We start from the raw sequence: 21422 nt of genomic DNA, 5'->3' as shown, positions 1-21422 counted from the left end.
TCATTTTACCCGGAGAAACTAAGGCACTAGCTGTATTTTCCACCTCATGCATCTTCTTGAAATGCTCTCCTTGAGGACAAAAAAACCCACATACTGGATGTTATGAAAAATAAAGGCAAAAAATACAAATCCACAGCACCTTTTCTAACTAACAGATTTTACTGAAAGGCAGAAGTTTTGGGAGACCATCAGACATAACCTCAAGAGAGGTGTGGTATTCAGCCCGCCCCTGAGCTATGACGTCCTATTTAGGCACATTTTCGAGGCCGGGCACATGCGCGGAAGGCACTCAAGTGAGCAAAGTGCTTGCGCGGAAAGCCGGGCTCCTGTGCGGAATGTGCGCGCATGCGCAAAGCGAGCGTGCGCGGGGCGAACCGGTGGTAAGAATATTGGAAACCCGCCGCTGGACCTCACCTTATTCTCAAAGTTGTATTTGCTGAGGTCCCGGGATTCAGTCGCTCTTCGGTCACCGTGAGTTAAGGCACCCTGTGATAAAGAGAAGTTCACACATGAAACTGGACACAACAGCAGTTCGTGTTTCGCCGTGGCTTAGTCTATGTTTTGCTAACACGATTGAGAGCCCAGCTTGACTAGCTACTCTTGGAGTAATTTTCTATCAGGAAAAACCCAAATCATTTAAGGGCTAGTCTCACTTCTACCCCATTGGTTTCTTTCTTGCATAGTTAACTTTTTTTATATATACAAAAGTTTTTTATTTTCTTTTAAGACAAAACGCATATTCATGATAACATTTTCAATCCCAATATTGTGTGTCAGCGGGGTGATTACTAATCTCTTGTGCCTTCACAATTTACAAATATCCTTAATTTATCTAAATTTGTATCGTCACCATCTTTATATCCAGAACTTTAAATTAACCAATGGCTATAACCTTTATTTTTCTCATTCCATATGCATATCAGCTAATAAATATTTTATCTGATAACATCATTAATTCTATCGTTCTACACCATTAATATTTCAATTAATAGTATTCTTTCTCCAATCTTTACTAACATATCTTCCCTTCTAGCCATTGATAAAATATATCCCATATCTTATATTGCTTTTCTTCCTGTTCTCTTATTTCAAATGTCAATTTACTCATTTCAGCAGATTCCATTATTTTCCTAATTATTTCATTTTGCAAAGGTATTTTCTTAACTTTTAATGTTAAAAGTTTTTACCATGCTAATTGCTTCACGCTGTTGCTCTATGATGTTGTAAGCCCACCCAAGACCACTCGATGGTGAGATCGATTTAATAAATAAAATAAAATAGTCATTGTTGTTAATTGACTAGAAATGATCATCAGATGAGAGTTATATGTTTGAAGAGAGTATTTCTGATTAGGTCAGCAACTGGAGGCGGATCAAAAAAAAAGGGGTTGCGCTCCTGAGCTAGACAGCAGGAGGCCAGGAATCTCATTTCCTTTTGATGTTTTCAGACTACAACTCCCACAATTCCTTGCTGTGGTGTTTGGAGTTGGTGTAACAAAAAACCCAAATAGATCTGAAACAGGAAAGCAGTCTGGGAGTGTTTCTCCCTCCCATTTTCATTTCAATTGCCCAGCAACTTGATTGTCCTGAGGGTGCTTTTTTTCCAGGACTTTCCTGTTTTGTCTTTTGAAGAGGTTTCGCTTCTCATCCAAGAAGCTTCTTCAGTTCTGCCAGGATGGTGGGGAAATGGAAAGATTTATGTTCCTTGCAGACCGCTGTTCCTTTGCATACTTTTAGAGGGTCGTTGAGCCAACTTGGAGGTTTATCTGTGTCCTCAGGGTCACCCGAGTGGTGCAAATGGTTCCGGTAGTCTGCAATTTTTCCCCCCTCTGGAAATCCATTCCTTCTCCCCCACCATTCAAAGGGTGTCCATCCCAAATTGTATAGCTCAGGGGTCTCCAACCTTGGTCCCTTTAAGACTCGGGGACTTCAACTCCCAGAGTCCCTCAGCCAGCAAAGCTGGCTGAGGAACTCTGGGAGCTGAAGTCCACAAGTCTTAAAGGGACCAAGATTGGAGACCCCTGGTATAGCTAAAAGTCTGCAGAGATTCTCAGTCATCCAGGTCGTGGTTGTCCCAAAAGGGCTTTTTTCAGGAGGGAACTGGACTTTCCAGTTTTTTTTTTTTTTTTTAAAAAGCACTTTAAAAAAAAAAAATTTGCATTTATATCCCGCCCTTCTCCGAAGACTCAGGGCAGCTTACACTATGTTAAGCAATAGTCTTCATCCATTTGTATATTATATACAAAGTCAACTTATTGCCCCCCCCAACAATCTGGGTCCTCATTTTACCTCCCTTATAAAGGATGGAAGGCTGAGTCAACCTTGGGCCTGGTGGGACTTGAACCTGCAGTAATTGCAAGCAGCTGCTGTTAATAACAGACTGCATTAGCCTGTTGAGTCACCAGAGGCCCTTGGGACAACCATGACCTGGATGACTGAGAATCTCTACAGACTTCCATCAACTTGGTTATTAACTCTTTTAAACTAATTTTAAAGCGTATCGACCCGTACGCTCTCACAGAGAGGGTCTTCTCAGGGTGCCGTCCGCCAAACAATGTCGGCTGGTGGCCCCCAGGAGCAGGGCCTTCTCTGTCGGAGCTCTGAAACGAACTTCCCCCTGGCCTACGCCAAGTGCCTGATCTTCGGACCTTTCGCCGTGAGCTAAAAACACACTTATTTATTCAAGCGGGACTGGCATAATAGTTTTATTAATTTTAAATTGGGTTTTTATCGTTCTAGGGTTTTAAATTTTTAAATTTTAATGTCGGCCTTTTTGTAATTTGCTTAGTTTTAAATTCTGGTTTTAATTGTATATATATTGAGTTTTTATCCTTGGCTCCTATCGTGAGTCCTTCGGGAAAAGGGCAGTATAAAAATCTAATTAATTAATTAATTAATTAATTAATTAATTAATAAATAAATAAATAAATAAATAAATAAATAAAATTGGGGTTGCTTGCACTTTTTAACTTTCGGTTACTTTGTAAGCCACCCAGAATCGCTGCACTAGCAACATGGCTGGCCTAGAAATTTAAGAAATAAAGACTGTTCCCAGATTAAAAACTTTTACAAGCCCCTGTAAAGCGGAATGGGACAACTTGCCACGGGCCAACTCGCCATGGACATTTCAACTCAATGCGATAAATGTTTCTTCGACATTATTTCCATCGACAAAAATGGAAATGAACGTCGAAGAAACAGTGGCGGATAGCACTGAAAGCATGGAGTTATTTCACACGGAATTGTCTGCGGTGAGTTGGCCACGGTGAGTTGGCTGCGGCCAGTTGGCCGTGCCGAGTTGGCTGCAGTGAATTGTCCTACACCAGGGATGGCGAACCTTTGACGTCCCCGCGTGCAGGCTTGCGTGGTGGAAGTGGCACGCGAAACCATCCCATAAGGTATGCGCGGCCCCGCTGGCCTTCGCGCACGCGGGAGCGCCGATACCCGGAAGAGTGGCGGTCCATCGCGCACGCACGAGCCAGCATCCGAACACCCGGATACTGGCATGAAAGCGCACCCGACGAACAGCTGGCCATTGCGTACATGTGCAACATCAACCTAGAATGTCGGGTGCCGGCCTGCGCATGTGTGACGGAACGTGGCTCTTCCGGGTTCCGGCGCTCCTGCGTGCGCGACAGCCAACTGACTGGTGCGCGTGTGATCACAGGAACGTGGAAGAGGAGCTAGCGAGGCCGTGCATTCTTTGTGGGATGGTTTCAGGAAAGTTCCATAGGTTCGCCGACATTGTCCTAGACCCCCCCTGTAAAATAGGCTCAAAATTATTCTCTCTGAAAGGGAACGGAGCAGGAGGTTGAAAAGGGTGAATTTTCTTAAGGTTTTTAGGCAGGGAAAGAAAATAACTTACAAGGCTTTCTAGACGCTTCGCCACAATGGACGCAAACCGCCGTTCACCAGCCAGTTCGGAGATGAGAAAAATGTACTCTGGAGCAGATACCTGGTTGGAACGATGGGTGCGGCCTGGAAGGAAAAGGCAGATTGAATAGAACAAATGAGCTGGAAGGGACCTTGGAAGTCTTCTAGCCCAACCCTCTGCCTGTACTATTTCCGATAAGTGACTGTCTATTCTCTTCTTCTGGTTGCAATGGATGGCTGTGAAAGTTGGACCATAAGGAAGGCTGAGCACCAAAGAATTGAGGCCTTTGAACTCTGGTGCTGGAGAAGACTCCTACGAGTCCCTTGGACTGCAAGGCGATCCAATCGGTCAGTCCTAGAGGAGATCAACCCTGACTGCTCCTTAGAAGGCCAGATCCTGAAGAGGAAACTCTAATATTTTGGCCACCTAATGAGAAGGAAGGACTCCCTGGAGAAGAGCCTAATGCTGGGAACGATGGAGGGCAAAAGAAGAAGGAGACGACAGAGAAGGAGGTGGCTGGATGGAGTCACTGAAGCAGTCGGCGTGAGCTTAAATGGACTCCAGAGGTTGGTAGAGGACAGGAAGGCCTGGAGGAACATTGCCTATGGGGTCGCGATGGGTTGGACACGACTTCACAACTAACAACAACAAAGTCTCTTCTTAAAAACCTCCAGTGATGCAACTTCTAGTGGCAAGCTGTTCCACCAGTTAATTGTCCTCACGGTTAGGAAGTTTCTCCTTGATTCTAGGTTGCTTCTCTCTTTGATTCGTTTTCAACCTTTGTTTCTGGTGCTTTGGAGAATTATTTGTCCCCCTCTTCTTTGTGGCAGCCCTTCAAATACTGGAAGACTGATTATCATGTCACCCCCTAAATCTTCTTTTCTTTAGACTAGCCAAACCCAAATCCTGCAGCCGTTCTTCGTAAGTTGTGAATGGACCATCCCACAGCACAATCCAGATTTCCCCAAATGGGCCACCAATTTTGGAAATCAATGACTCAACATCTCCAGGCTGTGAGAAATGGGCCCCTTCGTATCAGATATGTCCAATTTTCAGTTAAGGGCATCACCTTTACAGGTAATCCTCGAGTCGTAACCATTTTTTGAGCGGCTGCTTGAAGTTATAAAGGCCCTGGCAAAAGTGACTTTCTACCTGTCCTGGCTTTAGGACTGCCATAGCATCCCCATGGTCAAAATTCAGACTCTTGGCAACTGACTCATATTTATGACGGTTGCAGCGTCCCGGGGTCATGTGATCCCCCTCTGGGACCTTCTGACAAGTAAAGTCAATGGGGAAGCCAGATTCACTTAACAACCATGTTACTAACTTAACCAGCTGCGGGGGATTCACTTAACAACTGTAGGAAGAAAGGTCATAAGTTGGGGGCAAAACTAACTTAACAACTCACTTAGCAACAGGAATTTTCGGCTCAGTTGTGGTCGTATTTAATAATATAATAATATAATATAACAACAGTTGGAAGAGACCTTGGAGGTCTTCTAGTCCAACCCCCTGCCCAGGTAGGAAACCCTACACCATTTCAGACAGATGGTTATCCAACATTTTCTTAAAAATTTCCATTGTTGGAGCATTCACAACTTCTGCAAGCAAGTCGTTCCACTGATTAATTGTTCTAATTGTCAGGAAATTTCTCCTTAGTTCTAAGTTGCTTCTTTCCTTGATTAGTTTCCACCCATTGCTTCTTGTTCTACCCTCAGGTGCTTTGGAGAATAGTTAGACTCCCTCTTCTTTGTGGCAGCCCCTGAGATATTGGAACACTGATATCATGTCACTCCTAGTCCTTCTTTTCATTAAACTAGATTTCCTATTCTGGACATTCCTACAGGAAACACCAAAGCTGGCTTGAGAGTCTTACCAAACTGCTGTATGGCTCGATCAGCACTCCAGGGCAATTCCAGCGTCATGTGGACCCGCCGTTTCTGATTCTTTACCCGTCTGTCTGCTTGGAGAGAAATCCCTGAGCTGGAGGCCTCCGAGATTATTGCTACGAGCTAAGAGAGAGACAGAGAGACAGACACAGAGAGAGAGAGAACAGAGTCAATTTTCTCACTGGATTTTTGGAACACAGCAGCCTCCTTAATGTTTTCAAGCAAGTTGGCTCAACCCCTGCCCTGTGAGCTATGTCGGGCGGGAGGAGTATGCATTTTCAAATGGAAAGTGGAGTTAAATCGTTTGCAAAGGAGATAAGGAACAACTGTGGCTCTGGGATTATCAATCTGCGAGCTGCTGTAATCCATCCAATGTTCATTAAGTGAACCCATCTTCTTCAATGGCAGGGTTGTTGTTGTTGTTTTTGCCAGAAATTGGAAGAAATGTCATAAACTGGCAAACCCCATCAACATTGCAGTCAAATCTCCGCAGAATGCTACTAATGTGAGCTGTTTGCGAAGCACCCAAAAGGCAATCATGTAATTTTATTTTATTTTGGGGGGGGGCGGGCAACCATCAGAACTCCAGAGGCAGGTCAAAAGCTCTAAGAAGGTCCAAGATTAACAATGAAAAGGTAAATAGCAATAGCACTTAGACTTATATACCGCTTTATAGTACTTTACAGCCCTCTCTAAGCAGTTTAGAGTCAGCCTATGGCCCCCAATAATCTGGGCCCTCATTTTACCCACCTCGGAAGGATGGAAGGCTGAGTCAACCTTGAGCCTGGTGAGATTTGAACTGCCAAATTGCAAGCAGCCGGCAGTTAGCAGAAGTAGCCTGCAGTATTGCACTCTAACCATTGCGCCACCGCGTCTCATATAGGGGCCTCTGGTGGCTCAACAGGCTAATGCAGTCTGTTATTAACAGCAGCTGCTTGCAATTACTGCAGGTTCAAGTCCCACCAGGCCCAAGGTTGATTCAGCCTTCCATCCTTTATAAGGTAGGTAAAATGAGGACCCAGATTGTTGGGGGCAATAAGTTGACTTTGTATATAATATACAAATGGATGAAGACTATTGCTTGACATAGTGTAAGCCGCCCTGAGTCTTCGGAGAAGGGCGGGATATAAATGCAAATATATATATATATAAATGCAAATATATATATATATAAATATATATATATATATATATATATATATATATATATATATATATATATATATATATATATATATATGTAGGTCTTTGGTTATTGCGTTTTCTCCCGCGTAAAATTGGAAGTGTCTTGGCAACGTTTGACGAAGTCTCATTCACGAAACGCCGCCAAGACACTTCCAATTTTACGGGAGAAAACCCAATAACCAAAGACCTACATACAAACACCATGAAACCTCAGAAAACATATATATATATATATATATATATATATATATATATATATATATATATATATATATATATATATATATATATAAAAATATATATTTATATTTATTATTATATTATATATATAATAATACCCCAATTGAGGAACTGCCAAACAAGTTAACGTTCAACAGCCCAATCAAGGAACTGCCAAGACCACTCCCATCAATACCACTAGAATATAAACTGAGAGCAAACCTCACTCCCTACTAGCACTGATAATGTTACCTAGTTGGGTACTGAAATGTCTGCAAGAAAACAACCAAGCTCAGAGTGCGCCCAGGGTCCCACAGCACACAACAGCCTAATCAAGGAACTGCCAAGACCACCCCCACCAACACTCACAGGGCAAGCCACTAGAGTATAAATTGAGAGCAAACCCCACTCCCTACCAGCACTGATGATGCTACATAGCTGGGTCTGCAAGAAAGCCACCAAGCTCACAGAGCCCCAAGGACCCCTCATTTCGTTTCAACCCTAGGCTACAAATATTCTCCTCTATCGGCTTCTAACAATCTCTGAGCGATCGGTCATTGAGGACTACCTGCATTCTGTTGTGGTCCACCAGCAGCCTGTGGAGCTGGCAGCGGAGTTGGACAGTAAGGAGGCTGGGGAGGACAATGGGCCAGTACTGGAGTCAGGGGAAGGCCCGGATGAGGGCTCTGCGTCAGAGACAGAGATGGTGCCAGGGCCATCTGGGAGCGATGCGCGGACTCCGGAGCCTCCAGAGGCGGACAGCAGAGAGGCAGAGGAATAGGAGGAGCCTGTTCCTAGTTCACGCATGCGAAGAGCTGCCAGAAGGCAAGAGCAGCTGAAGCAAAAGGGACGACTAGGGAGTAGGGCCAGGAGATGATTGGCCCCTCCCATAAGGCTTAAAAGAACAGCAACTTCTTGGGTTCTTAGTAGGAAAGCAACGTTGCTACAATTGTTTCTTGTGGGTGTCTCCTGTTTCTGAACTTTGTGGAGTTCTTGCCAAGAAAAGCCTTCGGCAGGGTGCCAAAGAAGACAAAGGTCTGTGATAAGGCCGAAGGACTCTTTCTGAAGGACTTTGTTTTGGACTGAATTTGGACTAAGCTGAGAATGAAGTAATTCTCAGCTGTTCTAATAAAATATGTTTGTTTAAGACTGATTGTGTCTGGTAATAACTACTTGGGCCTAGGTCACAACACATTTAGCCTGCATGAGCATTCAAGAGAAATCACTGCTTCTTTGATCTTCTCCAGTCACGGGGAGCTCAAGGTCAAAACACAGAGGGGTCCAATGCCTATCATGACTCTAAGAAGATGGAGTCCCTCCCCATCCCATTCCTAGGCAGATCCGCGCCCCCCCCGCCCCCCCAGCACTCACTTTGTCTCCATTCATGAAACGCTCCTTCTCCTTGAGGTTCACGTGGTCAATCGAAAGGCCTTGCTCAGCTCGCGATTCAAACACCACGGAGCCACCGGGCCTCCGCACGACTCGTCCCTTCCGCCCGGTCATCTGTCCGAGAGGGAAAAGGGGACACGGGAGTGACCCTGTTTTGTGGCTGTGTGCACATCTACAAGCCGTGGCTGCTACTGGATGGCACTGCGTAGTTTTGCTTACGGTTTTTATTTCGCTCTGAATGGTTAGCCGCCCAAAATCACATTACTTCAGATGGGCAAATCTTATCCAATTAATTAATTAAATCTTATTTTGTCTTTCTATCTCAGAAAAACATAGCCGGCCAGAGTCACCGTGTGGGGGTAGAACGGGACAACTCGCCACAGTCAACTTGCCATGGACAACTCACTGTAGACAATTTGCTACGGGACAATTTGTCCTGGGACCATTCAGCGATTCAATTCAATTGTTTAAAATAGTTTTTAAAACAGGTTTTCATTTTTGTCATTCCCGTTTCATTCTGCCCCTCCTTTTGCATCCTTTCTTTAATGATGCTATTCTACCATTTCTTCACTCTTAGGGTGACTCTTGTCTCGTGGTGAGTTGCCCCACAGGAAGTTGGCCATGGCGAGTTGTCCTATGGCAGAGGTGTCAAAGTCAAGGCCTGTTGGGTGGGGGCGGGGGTGGATCCAGCCCGTGGGGTGGTTAGATCTGGCCCGTGAGGCCACCCTGGAAACAGCAAAGGACCGGCCCGTGGTGCCTCTGCTAGCGAAAAGGGAACTCAGGGGGGCCGTGGGCAGCCCTCTTGAGCTCCGTTTTCGCTGGCAGAGCGTTGCAGGAGGCGGTGACAGCTGAAAACGGAGCTTGGAAGCCCGTTTTCGCTGGCAGAGCCCTCAGGCTGCCACAAGTATCCCTGACATGAGTTATTCATGCTGGCCATACCCACCCCGGCCTCAAGAGGTCAAACACAACCCTAATGCAGCCCTCAATGAAATTGAGTTTGACACCCCTAGATTCTTGTAAGGGAGATGGGTGGCATAGAAATTTGAACAAACAAGCAGCAAACACCAAGGTGATCTTTCCAGGCAAGGATTTCCCCAGATTCTCTTTCATGAAGGACCTGAACCCAGGATCTCAAGAAGGTAAGGCTGTTTTTGAAACAAATGAGAGGAGTCACTAAGTTCACGGCTCCTTCTATGAAGGTGGGTGCCTGATCTATCTCTGTATGAGTCTCTGCTCTCACACTTTCTCCCAGTTGACTTTAAGTGGGGTGGCTCTGCCAAAAACTGAAATAGAGGAAAGCTTAACTTTAAATGGAGACGAACTGGTCACCAACCTTGGCAGCGCCAGTTACAGTATATAAATAGGCAGCAAACCTCTCCCTAGCACTGAGGATGTAACCTAGTTGGATCATGAAATGTCTGCAAGGAAACGACCAAGCTCAGAGCGCACCAAGGACCCCACAAAATAACTTCTCTGTGAAGCAATGCTAATTCAGCACCGTCTCTAATGCCTTTATAAATCAAAGGTATCGGTCAAAGTTGGCCACTTTAAGGCTGGTGGACTTCAACTCCCAGAATTCCTCCGACAGCCATTCTTGTGGACTTCAACTCCCAGAATTCCTCCGACAGCCATTCTTGTGGACTTCAGCTCCCAGAATTCCTCAGACAGCCATTCTTGTGGACTTCAATTCCCAGAATTCCTCAGATAGCCATTCTCGTAGACTTCATGGCTCTCTGAGGAATTCTGGGAGTTGAAGTCCACAAGTCTTAAAGTGGCCAACTTTGGAGACTCCTAGTATAGGCCATCCAAGTGTGAATTGACTTTGTGAGGCATAGAAGACAAAAAACCTTTTGTGATGCTTCCCCTTTCTCTGGTCCCTAATGTTTTACCTCTGCTACTTTTTCCGGGCCTCCAAAGTAGTCGATCAGCTCGTCTAAAGTATTAAGAGGTAGCTCTTTGCCCAATTCCTTCACTTGAGACAGCAGTTCCTGCTTCATGTTCTCCACGTATTCCGGAGTCCCTGATCCGTTCATCTCCTTTTGCGGGTTCAGCCAATATAGGCCAACTGTAAAGGGGAAGAGAAAGAAATTGTAGCACTTCTTCTCTTTTTTTCTTTTCGAAGAGAGGAAAACAGGAAGGCAGATTAAGGCAATGGTAGCTTTGTGGCTTGCATCAGTTGTAGGATGATTAGAGTAGACTAGAATAGAGTAGAGTAGAGTAGGAGGAGAAGAGAAGAGAAGAGAATATTGGAATGAAGAATAGAATAGAATAGAATAGAATAGAATAGAATAACAGAGTTGGAAGGGACCTTGGAGGTCTTCAAGGTGTTGGTTACCACCTTTAAAGCGCTCCATGGCATAGGACCGGGATATCTTCGGGACCGCCTTCTGTTACCACATGCCTCCCACCGGCCGGTACGCTCCCATAGAGAGGGTCTTCTCAGGGTGCCGTCAGCCAAACAGTGTAGGCTGGCGACCCCCAGGGGGAGAGCCTTCTCGGTGGGGGCACCTACCCTCTGGAACGACCTTCCCCCAGGACTTCGACAACTTCCTGACCTCCAGACCTTTCGCCGCGAGCTGAAGACATATCTATTCTTTCGAGCAGGACGGCTTAAACAGGGTTTTTAAATATGGATTTTATTGGGGTTTTTTATATTTTGTATGGTATTTTAAATTTAGGCTATTTTGAATAAGTTTTTAAAAATGTGTTTTATTGTAATATATTGTACTATTTTATTTGCCTGTTCACCGCCCTGAGTCCTTCGGGAGAAGGGCGGTATAAAAATTAAATTATTATTATTATTATTATTATTATTATTATTATTATTATTATTATTATTATTATTATTATTATTATTATTATTATTATTATTATTATAATAATCCAACCCCCTGCTTAGGCAGGAAACTCTACACCATTTCAGACAAATGGTTATCCAACATCTTCTTAAAAACTTCCAGTGTTGGAGCATTCACAACTTCTGGTGGCAAGTTGTTCCACTGATTAATTGTCCTAAATGTCAGGAAATTTCTCCTTAGTTCTAAGTTGCTTCTCTCTTTGATTAGTTTCCACCCATTGCTTCTTGTTCTACCCTCAGGTGCTTTGGAGAACAGCCCGACTCCCTCTTCTTTGTGGCAACCCCTGAGATATTGGAAGACTGCTATCATGTCTCCCCTAGTTCTCTTTTCATCAAACTAGACAAACACAATCCAGCAACTCTTCTTTATATTCTTGAGACAACTTAATTTTTTTCCCCTTGGGTACTCAAGAGTCCAATGCTACAGACGTTTTCCCAGGGAAGTATGGGTAGGCCTCGACTTACGACAACCGAGCCCAAAATTTCCATTGCTAAGATAGTTGTGAAGTGAGTTTTGCCCCATTTTCTTTCTTGCCACCGTTGTTAAGTGAATCACTGCAGTTGTGAAGCGAATCTGGCTTCCCTGTCGACTTTGCTTGTCAGAAGGTCGCAAAAGGGGATCACGTGACCTCCGGGACATTGCGACCGTCATAAATACGAGTCAAGTGCCCGAATTTTGATCCCAGGACTACGGAGATGTCGCAACGGCCGTAAGTTTGAAAAATGATGATGTCACTTTTTCAGTGCCTCTATAACTTCGAACGGTCACTAAATGGATGGTTGTAAGTCCAGAGCTACCTATATGTAATGGTGGAAATACAAGTAGTCCTCCACTTACAACGGTGCATTTAGTGACCGTTCAAAGTTACAGCAGCACTGCACAAAGTGGCATGACCGTTTTCCACACTTACGACCGTTGCAGCATCCCCATGGTCACGCGATGCTTGGCAACTGGTTCACATTTATGACGGTTGCAGCGTCCCAGGGTCGTGTGATCAGTTTTTGTGACCCTCTGACGAGTAAGGTCAATGTGGAATCCAGATTCACTTAACCATCATGTTACTGACTTAAAGCCTACAGTGATTCACTTAACAACTGTGACAAAATTATCATGTATGTATCCTGATATCCAAGCAAAATGTTGGAGGTGTGGTTGTGATGACGCTACATATTTTCATATTTGGTGGACTTGCAAGAAAATTAAGGCCTTTTGGATAAGAATTTGGTGGATTATTCAAAATGTCTTGAAGAAGAAGATAAAGTTCTGCCGCAATTTTTCCTTTTGGGAATTATAACGGATTGTACAGGGATTGAGACTAAATTGATTCTGAATTTAATAACAGCAGCAAGACTGTTGATTGGACAATACTGGAAGAAAGAAGAGGTACCTACAATAGAAGAATGGATATTGAAAGTCATTAATTTGGCTGAGATGGCTACAATCTCAGCTTTTTTAAAAGACAATGCGCAGGAAAGATATTTAATTGAATGGAAAAAATGGATTGATTATCTACAAAACAGATATCAGATTAAGAAATATCAGATTGCCTTTGAATAATTAGGAAGTATTATTTTATGTAATGGGGAGGGGGTTGGGAGATGAAAAGATTTGGATGAGGTTAATTGGATTAGAAGGGAAAATTTTAATCTATGTTTGGTTTATGTATAACAATACCTTGTGATTGACCCGGGAAGCCGGGGGGGGGGGGGGGGAAGGGAGGGAGGAAGGGGGTTTTCTGGGAGGGAGGGGGGAAAAAGGGGGGAAAATGTTTTTGTTTTTTAAAACTTTTTCAATTAAAAAAAAAAAACAACTGTGACAAGAAAGTCGTAAAATAGGGTAACAGTAACTCACTTAACCAACACTTAGCAGCGTAAATTTTGGGCTCAATTGTGGTCGTAAGTCAAGGACTACCTGTAGTTGCTTTAGTTTGGCAAGATTTCTGTCTATATGGATAAGGGACAATCAAAGAAACTGCTTAGAAGAAACTCAGTGTATCTTTTTGGTTTCTGGAATTCTGCCCCGTTGCACCCAATAAAATCATATTTATTGCATTGTTTTTCTGTAATAAATAGTTGAGGGTGAATGAACAATCCGAAACTACGTGAAGGAAGTCGACGAGTTTGAGGACCCCTGCCCTGGATTACATTCCAAATCTCCAATCTCACAACTGCCCCCATTCACATGTGCAACTAGGGAACAATCATTCTGCCTGCCCTGGTGGAGATTTTCCCTGGATGTTTCTGGTTGGCAAGGAGAATAGGGATCATCTGAACAAGGCTTACTGTTGTGGCCTGTTGGCCAGCGGCCCTTCCAGCGGTCGAATCAGAGGAGGAGGAGGAGGTGTGGGAGTATCAGCATCAAGGTAACCTGAGAGCGCCGAAGGAGAAGAGGGAGTGGAGCTGGCAGAGAGAGGGTGGGGGGGAGCCGGGGCTGGGGCCGTCTGTCAGCCCTCAGATGGAGAGTCAACAGCCCCCAAGTCTGGAGGTGGCTGATGAGGAAGAGGAGGAACAGCTGGGTCCAGTGCCTGACGCACGGATGCACAGAAGGCAGCGGAGAGGAGAGCAGTGGAAATCTATGGGCTGATCCTTGGGATGGAAGAGTCACTGCTGCCGGGGAAGTCCCACCCTAGCTTTGGAAATAAAAGACAGGGGGAGGAGATGAATAGGTGTGGCAGACAAATATTCATCTGCCTGCCCGTCAGCCACTGATAGCCTGCACTTCTGAATCCTGTCTGGAAATTTATCAGAATTCTTCCTGGAATCTGCAGCGCCTTCTGAGCGTGTGTGTGTGTGTGTGTGTGTGTGTGTGTGTGTGTGTGTTTGTCTGCTGCAGAAAGAAAGCGAGCGCACCTTCCAAGACTTCCAGGAGAGGAAGAGGGAAAGGGAGAGAGAGAGAGAGAGAGAGAGAGAGACGTGTGGGGACTCCGGGGAGGGGAGGGGAAGGGAAGGGAGGGGGGAGGGGTGGGAAGGTCCAACCAAGAGTGGGATTTGGGGGGTTCTCCGAACTGCACAGAATCTTAATTAGAGGTTCTCCCGAACCCCTGCGAACCCCCAGCAGCCCCACCCCTGCTTGTCGTGTTTGGGAGCCAGGTCAGGACACTTACTTGGATCATTACACATGGCGCCATTGATGGGTTTGTATCTGCTGGCCACGTCCTCCATTTCCACAAGGGACTCCGGAGAGGAATTGAAGTCGCTCTCCAGACCTGGCTCAGAATCCGTGCTGCTCTCGGAGCTGATCTTGATGATATCGTTGCTACTGCTGTAGTGGTCGTGGGCGATTCGCATCACTTTGTTAAGGCCTCGGACTCTCTGCTTCACTGGAGACAAAAAACCAAAACCAGGAAGCATTGAAAGACCAATTCAATTCAGATCGGAGTTTCTCAACCTGAGCAATTTTCAAGACGGGTGAACTTCGACTCCCAGAATTCCCCAGTCAGCACAATGACTGAAGAATTCTGGGAATTGAAGTCCACCCATCTTCAAGTTGTTCACGGTGAGCAGGGGTGTCAAACTCAAGGCCCGCGGGCCGGATCCAGCCTAGAAACAGCAAAGAGCCAACTAGTGGTGCCTCTGCCAGCAAAAATGGAGCTGAGGGACGTGTGTGCGCGCACCGCCCCCCACCCCGGTGCCCTGTTTTCAGCCGTGACGGCCTCCGTCGAACTGGCCACACCCACCCACGCCCACCCGGCCCTCCGAGGTCAAACGCAACCCTGATGCGGCCCTCAATGAGTTTGACACCTCTGACGTTGAGAAACACTGCTTTTAGACAGATGCATAAGGAGGGCAGGGAGAAGCAGTGCAATTTTGCAAGGCTTAGCAAGAGAGACGAGAAAACCTGTGCTTTTTTTTTTTTTGCTTACATTTATATCCCGCCCTTCTCCGAAGACTCAGGGCGGCTTACAGTGTATAAGGCAATAGTCTCATTCTATTTGTATATTTTTACAAAGTCAACTTATTGCCCCCCCCCCCAACAATCTGGGTCCTCATTTTACCTACCTTATAAAGGATGGAAGGCTGAGTCAACCTTGGGCCGGGCTTGAACCTGCAGTAATTGCAGGCTGCTGTGTTCTAATAACAGGCTTCTAACAGCCTGAGCTATTTGGCTGCATTGTTTTAGACAGGGCTTATCAAGTCCACGAAGCTGCCAGTACGAAAGTTGGATGACTGAAGACTGAAAAACTAGGATCTCAGAGGGTATAATTCTAATCCAACGTTCGCCCCGAGGTCCTGGTACTTGAACTGAAATGATTCGTCTTGTTTATCTTTTTTTCTTTCTGTTCAATCATGCCTAATTCTCGGCTGCAGTTTTCTTGGGAGGGATAGGCCCAAGGCCACTCAGCTGGCTTTTCTGCCTAAGGCAGGACTAGAACTCATGGTCACCTTGTAATTGGCTCAGAATCACACAACTGGATTTTGTGCCTAAATGGGATAAGACTTTATTCTCTCCTGGCGATTGGCTGAAAATCTCCCAGTTGGCTTTCATGCCTAAGGCAGGACTAGAACTCACAGTCTCCTGATTTCTAACCTAATGCCTTAACCACTCTACCAAACTGGCTCTCACCTTTCTTGCGGTTACACATTAACGTTAATGCTGCTTCTTAGCTCTCTGTAGCATCTTGCCACTGTGTCCTCACTTAACAACCACAACTGGGACCAGCAACTCCATCACTAATTGAAATGTCGTGTGACTGTGGCCAACTTGCCTCTATTCTGGCCGCAGTTGTTAAACGTGATGTCATGTGACTGTGACCTACAGCTTCCCACTGGCTTCCCCATTGACTTTGCTTGTCGGAAGGCAGCAGGGAGGGTTGCAAATGGAAATTGTGGAGCTGTAGGACATGGCAACTTTTGTTGATGTTCATTGCCCACAAGGATTCTGCAATAGCCACGAGTTTGAGGACCGATCGTAAACCTACTTTTTCAGCCCCATCATAACTTCGAATGATCACGGAACTAGGCAGTCAGTAAGCGAGAACTTTCTATATTACCGTATTTTTCAGAGTATAAGACGCACCTTTTTCCCCCCCAAAAAGAGGGTGAAAATCTGGATGAGTTTTATACTCCTAATGTAGCCCCACCCAACTTCTCAAAAGGAGGTTTCAGAGAATGAAAAAAGCACCCGGAACAAAGCTTCAGAAAAGAAGCCTCCAAATAGAGCTTCAGAAAAGAAGCCCCTATCGGAGCTTCAGAAAAGAAGCCCCCAAATAGAGGTTCAGAAAAGAAGCCTAAAATGGAGCTTCAGAAAAGAAGCCTAAAACGGAGCTTCAAAAAAGAAGCCCCCAAATAGAGGTTCAGAAAAGAAGCCTAAAACAGAGCTTCAGAAAAGAAGCCCCCAATCGGAGCTTCAGAAAAGAAGCCCCCAAACGAAGCTTCAGAAAAGAAGCCCCCAAACGAAGCTTCAGAAAAGAAGCCCCCAAATAGAGGTTCAGAAAAGAAGCCTAAAACGGAGCTTCAGAAAAGAAGCCCCCAAACGGAGCTTCAAAAAAGAAGTTTCAATCGAGCTTCAGAAAGAAGCCCCAATCGAGCTTCAGAAAGAAGCTCAACCGGAGCTTCAGAAAAGAAGCCCCCAAACGAAGCTTCAGAAAAGAAGCCCCCAAATAGAGGTTCAGAAAAGAAGCCTAAAACGGAGCTTCAGAAAAGAAGCCCCCAAACGAAGCTTCAAAAAAGAAGCCCCCAATCGGAGCTTCAGAAAAGAAGCCCCCAAACGAAGCTTCAGAAAAGAAGCCCCCAAATAGAGGTTCAGAAAAGAAGCCTAAAACGGAGCTTCAGAAAAGAAGCCCCCAATCGGAGCTTCAGAAAAGAAGCCCCCAAACAGAGCTTCAGAAAAGAAGCCCCCAAATGGAGCTTCAGAAAAGAAGCCCTCAAACAGAGCTTCAGAAAAGAAGCCCCCAAACAGAGCTTCAGAAAAGAAGCCCCCGAATGGAGCTTCAGAAAAGAAGCCCCCAAACAGAGCTTCAGAAAAGAAGCCCCCGAATGGAGCTTCAGAAAAGAAGCCCCCAAACAGAGCTTCAGAAAAGAAGCCCTCAAACAGAACTTCAGAAAAGAAGCCCTCAAACAGCTTCAGAAAAGAAGCCGCCAAACAGAGCTTCAGAAAAGAAGCCCTCAAAGCTTCTGAGACTTTTTTTCTGAAGCTGTTTCAGAGACTTTCAGAGGCAGAAAAAAAAGCAAAAAAAAAAAAGCAAGGCACAGAGCTCACAACCAAGGAACCTGTTGCTAAAATTCACTTCTGGGAACAGCTGATTGGGGGTATTTCGGGAGGCCAATCCACCTGCCAATCAGCTTTTTTCTTATTTTCCTCCCCAAAAACTAAGGTGCATTTTATACTCCGAACAATACGGTAATTGCCTAAGCAGCTGAAAAATGAGGGCGGTTCAAAGAGACCTAGGATTCACTGGGGGAGATATTTAGAAGCAGTGGGGAGAGAAAGCTACCAATTTTTGCTATAAGCTGAATGGAGCTTATTTTTTTTGCATTTTTGTGGAGAGGAAACACCCAAGGAAAAATAAAGAAATAAAAAGCAGGGGGAAGAAAGGACCATTCAGGACAGTGTTTCCAATCAGGGAAGGGATGGAGAACCTGAGTCCCAAGCAATGCTCGGAGCCCCTGTCCATTTTGAGTGGGTTTTCTGCAGATGGGGTGACCAAATTATGATTTTTAATACATTAACAGAAAATCTCCTTTGAGCTAACTTGCTGGTGGCATCGCCCAGTCTATGTTGTTTTTAAGTCCTCCGCTTATGACCGTTCATTTAGCGATTATTTGGAGTTATGACAGTGCTGGGGGAAAAAAAGCAAATTATGATCAGTCCTCACACTTATGACCACTGCAGCATCCCCATGGTCACACGATCCAAATTTGGGCACTCGGCAACCGGCATGTAGTTATGACGGTTGAGGCTCCAATTGTTCACCTTCCCAGCCGGTTAGTGACAAGGGGGGAAGTCGGATTCACTTAATGATTGCAGTGATTCACTTAACAACCACAGCCCAAAAAAAAAAGAAAGCATTATAAAAAAATAGGGGTGAAATCCAGCAGGTTCTGGAGAACCGGTAGCGGAAATTTTGAGTAGTTCGGAGAACCGGCAAATACCACCTCTGACTGGCCCCAGAGTAGGGTGGGAATGGAGATTTTGCAGTATCCTTCCCCTGCCACGCCCACCAAGCCACACCATGCCATGCCCACAGAACCGGTAGTAAAAAAAAATTTGGATTTCACCACTGGTGCGAACTTGCTTAACCACTGCCTTCCTTAGCAATGAAAATGCTGGTCCCAATTAAAGTTGTTAAGTCAAGGACTACCCATAAATCAGAAACTTTAGTTAAGAACACGACAGGTTCGATCACCCCCCGGGTCAGGAGAAAGGCCAGGATTAGATGGGAAAACGCACCAGGAATTGTTTGAATGCGAAAAGCAGAGCAGACCTAGAACAAGCCCTGGCTGCAAATGAAGGGATGAAACAGCTAGAACGTGAAAGCGGTGAAAAAGGAAAGAAGCCTGGAAGAGCAAAATGGAAGAATGGGAAAATGGGGACAGGATGAGGAGGGAGAGAACAGGATATAAACTGCAGGTGCCCCGCAGAAGGTCCAAGATTATCAGGATTTTGTTTAAGGGGGAAAGGGGTGGGGTGGGGTGAGGATAAGAAGGCTCTTACGTTTTCTTTTATTGATACTTCCTCTTTCTCTTTTTCGTTTGGTTGAAGGAAAGTGCTTCCGAATGAGTGAAAGGAAGACGCCTCTGAAAGTTAAGAGGGGATATTTTTATTCTAGCTGCCCAGGACACCGAACTGCTCACTTGAAAATGAACAACAAACAAACAAAAAAAAAAAAGGCACAGAGAAAAATCAAAACTTAAAACAGAACAACCTAAAGGAAGTTCACCGCTGCAAGAGGAGGGACGGGGTTTTTTTAAAAAAAAATTTTTTTTTTGCAAAATAAAAGGGTCTTGAACCTGCATTTGTTTAGCCGCACTAAAATTGATAGCCGTTACTCTTTCAAAATTAAGTGTGCAATCAGAGGTGGGTTTCAGCAGGTTCTGACCAGTTCTGGAGAAACGGTAGCGGAAATTTTAAGGAGTTCGGAGAACCGGTAGTAAAAAATTCTGAGCGGCCCCCGACCCCCCATCTATTCTCTGCCTCCAAAGTCCCAGCTGATTGGGAGGAAATGGGGATTTTGGCAGTATCCTTCCTCTGCCACGCCCACCAAGCCACGCCCACCAAGCCACACCACGCCCACCAAGCCACACCCACAGAACCGGTAGTAAAATAAGTTGAAATCCACCACTGGTGCGCATTCGTTTTTCTGCCTACGATATGTAGGCATTGTGGGGTCCTGGGTGCTCTCTGAGCATAGTTGTTTTTTCTTGCAGATATTTTCATTACCCAACTAGGTAACGTCATCAGTGCTGTCTCCAGACCCCGAGTACCACGGCCGAGTACCAGGCCGTGGCCCGTTCGGAACTGGCAGGCGAGTATGCGTGTGTATGTGTGCCCGTGGCTCCACTTCTAACGAGCGGTGGGTAAGCAGGGGCCCACATGCAGCTCCATTTGCTCGAGCGCCGAGTGCGCATGTCCACCGCTTGTGCAAATGGCGCTGCGTACTCGGCCACCGCTCGTGCAAAACCATCCCCTCTCCCCCACCCCCCCTTGCCGGTCTGCAAATCTTTAGGGATCGCTGCTTTTATACAAGTAGTGTTTCTCAACCTCGGTCATTTTAAGGTGGGTGGACTCCAACCCTCAGAACTCCCCAGCCAGCATGCTGGCTGGGGAATGCTGGGAGTTGGGAGTCCACCCATCTTAAATTGATTAAGGTTGAGAAAAGACTGCTCTAGGCAGCCCAAATGTCCATAGCTATTGGTCCAATTGCTATGATGTCAGAGAATGCTACTGTATCAGTGCTAAGCCAACAGAAAGTGGCGCATTTCTGATGCGAAAGAGTCTAGGGCTGCGATGGTGAACCTATGGCACTCGGGCCGGAAGTGGCACGCAGTCATCTCTCCGGGCACATGAGCCGTCGCCTGTCGCTCTTCCAGGTTCCGGTACACCGGCCAGCTGGACTTCACGTGCGCAGGAGTGCCGGAAACTGGAAGAGCAGCCGCCTGGTGCGCATGCACATCGACCTGCTGTTCATTTGCATGTGCGCGCCAGAAACAAGACGACCAGTTTGGTGCGCATGCGCGCGCATTCCCGTTTTGGCACTCGGTGCCAAAAAGGGGTTCGCCAACTCTGGTCTAGGGCAGTGATGGCTAACCTTTTTGCCGTCGCGTGCCAAAAGCGGGTGGAGCGTAAGGGGGGAGATGCGTACGCGTGTGCCCTCACCCATTATTCAATGTGCCCCTTCCCCCATGCATGCGTGCGTGACCCCCCCCGTCACGTGGTCCCCCACGTTTTTAGCACGTGATGGCACGGTAGGCCTGTTTTTTGCCCCGCCCCCCAGGCTCCAGAGCCTTTCTTGGAGCCTGGGGAGGGCGAAAACAGCCTCCCCCACACCCAGAGGCCAGAAACAGCCGATTTCCTGACTTCTGGTGGGCCCAGACGGCTTGAAAATCAGCTGGCCAGCGTGCGCTTGTGCTCTGGAGCTGAGCTAGGGCAACGCTCGTGCGCCCACAGATATGTCTCTGCGTGCCACCTGTTCGCCATCATGTTCACCATCTGTTCCATCATGTTCGCCAACTGTTCGCTTGCCATAGGTTCGCCATCATGGGTCTAGGGCAGGGGTCTCCAACCTTGACAGCTTTAAGCCTGTAGGACTTCAGCTCCCAGAATTCCCCAGCCAGCTTTGCTTTGCTGGGGAATTCTGGGAGTTGAAGTCCACCAGGCTTAAAGTTCCCAAGGTTGGAGAGCCCTGGTCTAAGGGAACTCTGGAAAGGTTTATTTTGAGGCAGGGAAGGTCTGGGAGGGGGTGGGACTCACACGTAAGGCCTTACAAAAGCAAGCAGCTGATGAGAAGGACGGATAACGACCTGCTGTCTTTCAAATTAGGCAACCTTATGCTTTCTCCTTCTTGCTTGGC

At 46.1% G+C, this 21422-nt stretch overlaps 1 protein-coding gene across 5 annotated transcripts in view; it reads right to left on the bottom strand.

Moving 5' to 3' along the window:
* The window catches only part of SBNO2 (strawberry notch homolog 2), a 174324-nt gene that overhangs the window by 18921 nt on the left and 133981 nt on the right, over positions 1–21422 (bottom strand). For all 5 annotated transcript variants that reach the window (XM_058163530.1, XM_058163534.1, XM_058163529.1 and 2 more), the window contains 7 exons: positions 19067–19149; positions 14517–14732; positions 10445–10620; positions 8538–8669; positions 5750–5885; positions 3865–3977; positions 415–486 (listed from right to left, as the gene is read on the bottom strand). In XM_058163530.1, the coding sequence (XP_058019513.1) occupies positions 415–486; positions 3865–3977; positions 5750–5885; positions 8538–8669; positions 10445–10620; positions 14517–14732; positions 19067–19149 (928 nt within the window). The remainder of the gene's footprint in view (positions 1–414; positions 487–3864; positions 3978–5749; positions 5886–8537; positions 8670–10444; positions 10621–14516; positions 14733–19066; positions 19150–21422) is intronic.

Source organism: Ahaetulla prasina, chromosome 1 (assembly GCF_028640845.1).
Source record: "Ahaetulla prasina isolate Xishuangbanna chromosome 1, ASM2864084v1, whole genome shotgun sequence".
Classification (NCBI taxonomy): domain Eukaryota; kingdom Metazoa; phylum Chordata; class Lepidosauria; order Squamata; family Colubridae; genus Ahaetulla; species Ahaetulla prasina.
Note: the sequence above shows the minus strand (reverse complement) of the source record. Positions and strands in the feature narration are given on the sequence as shown.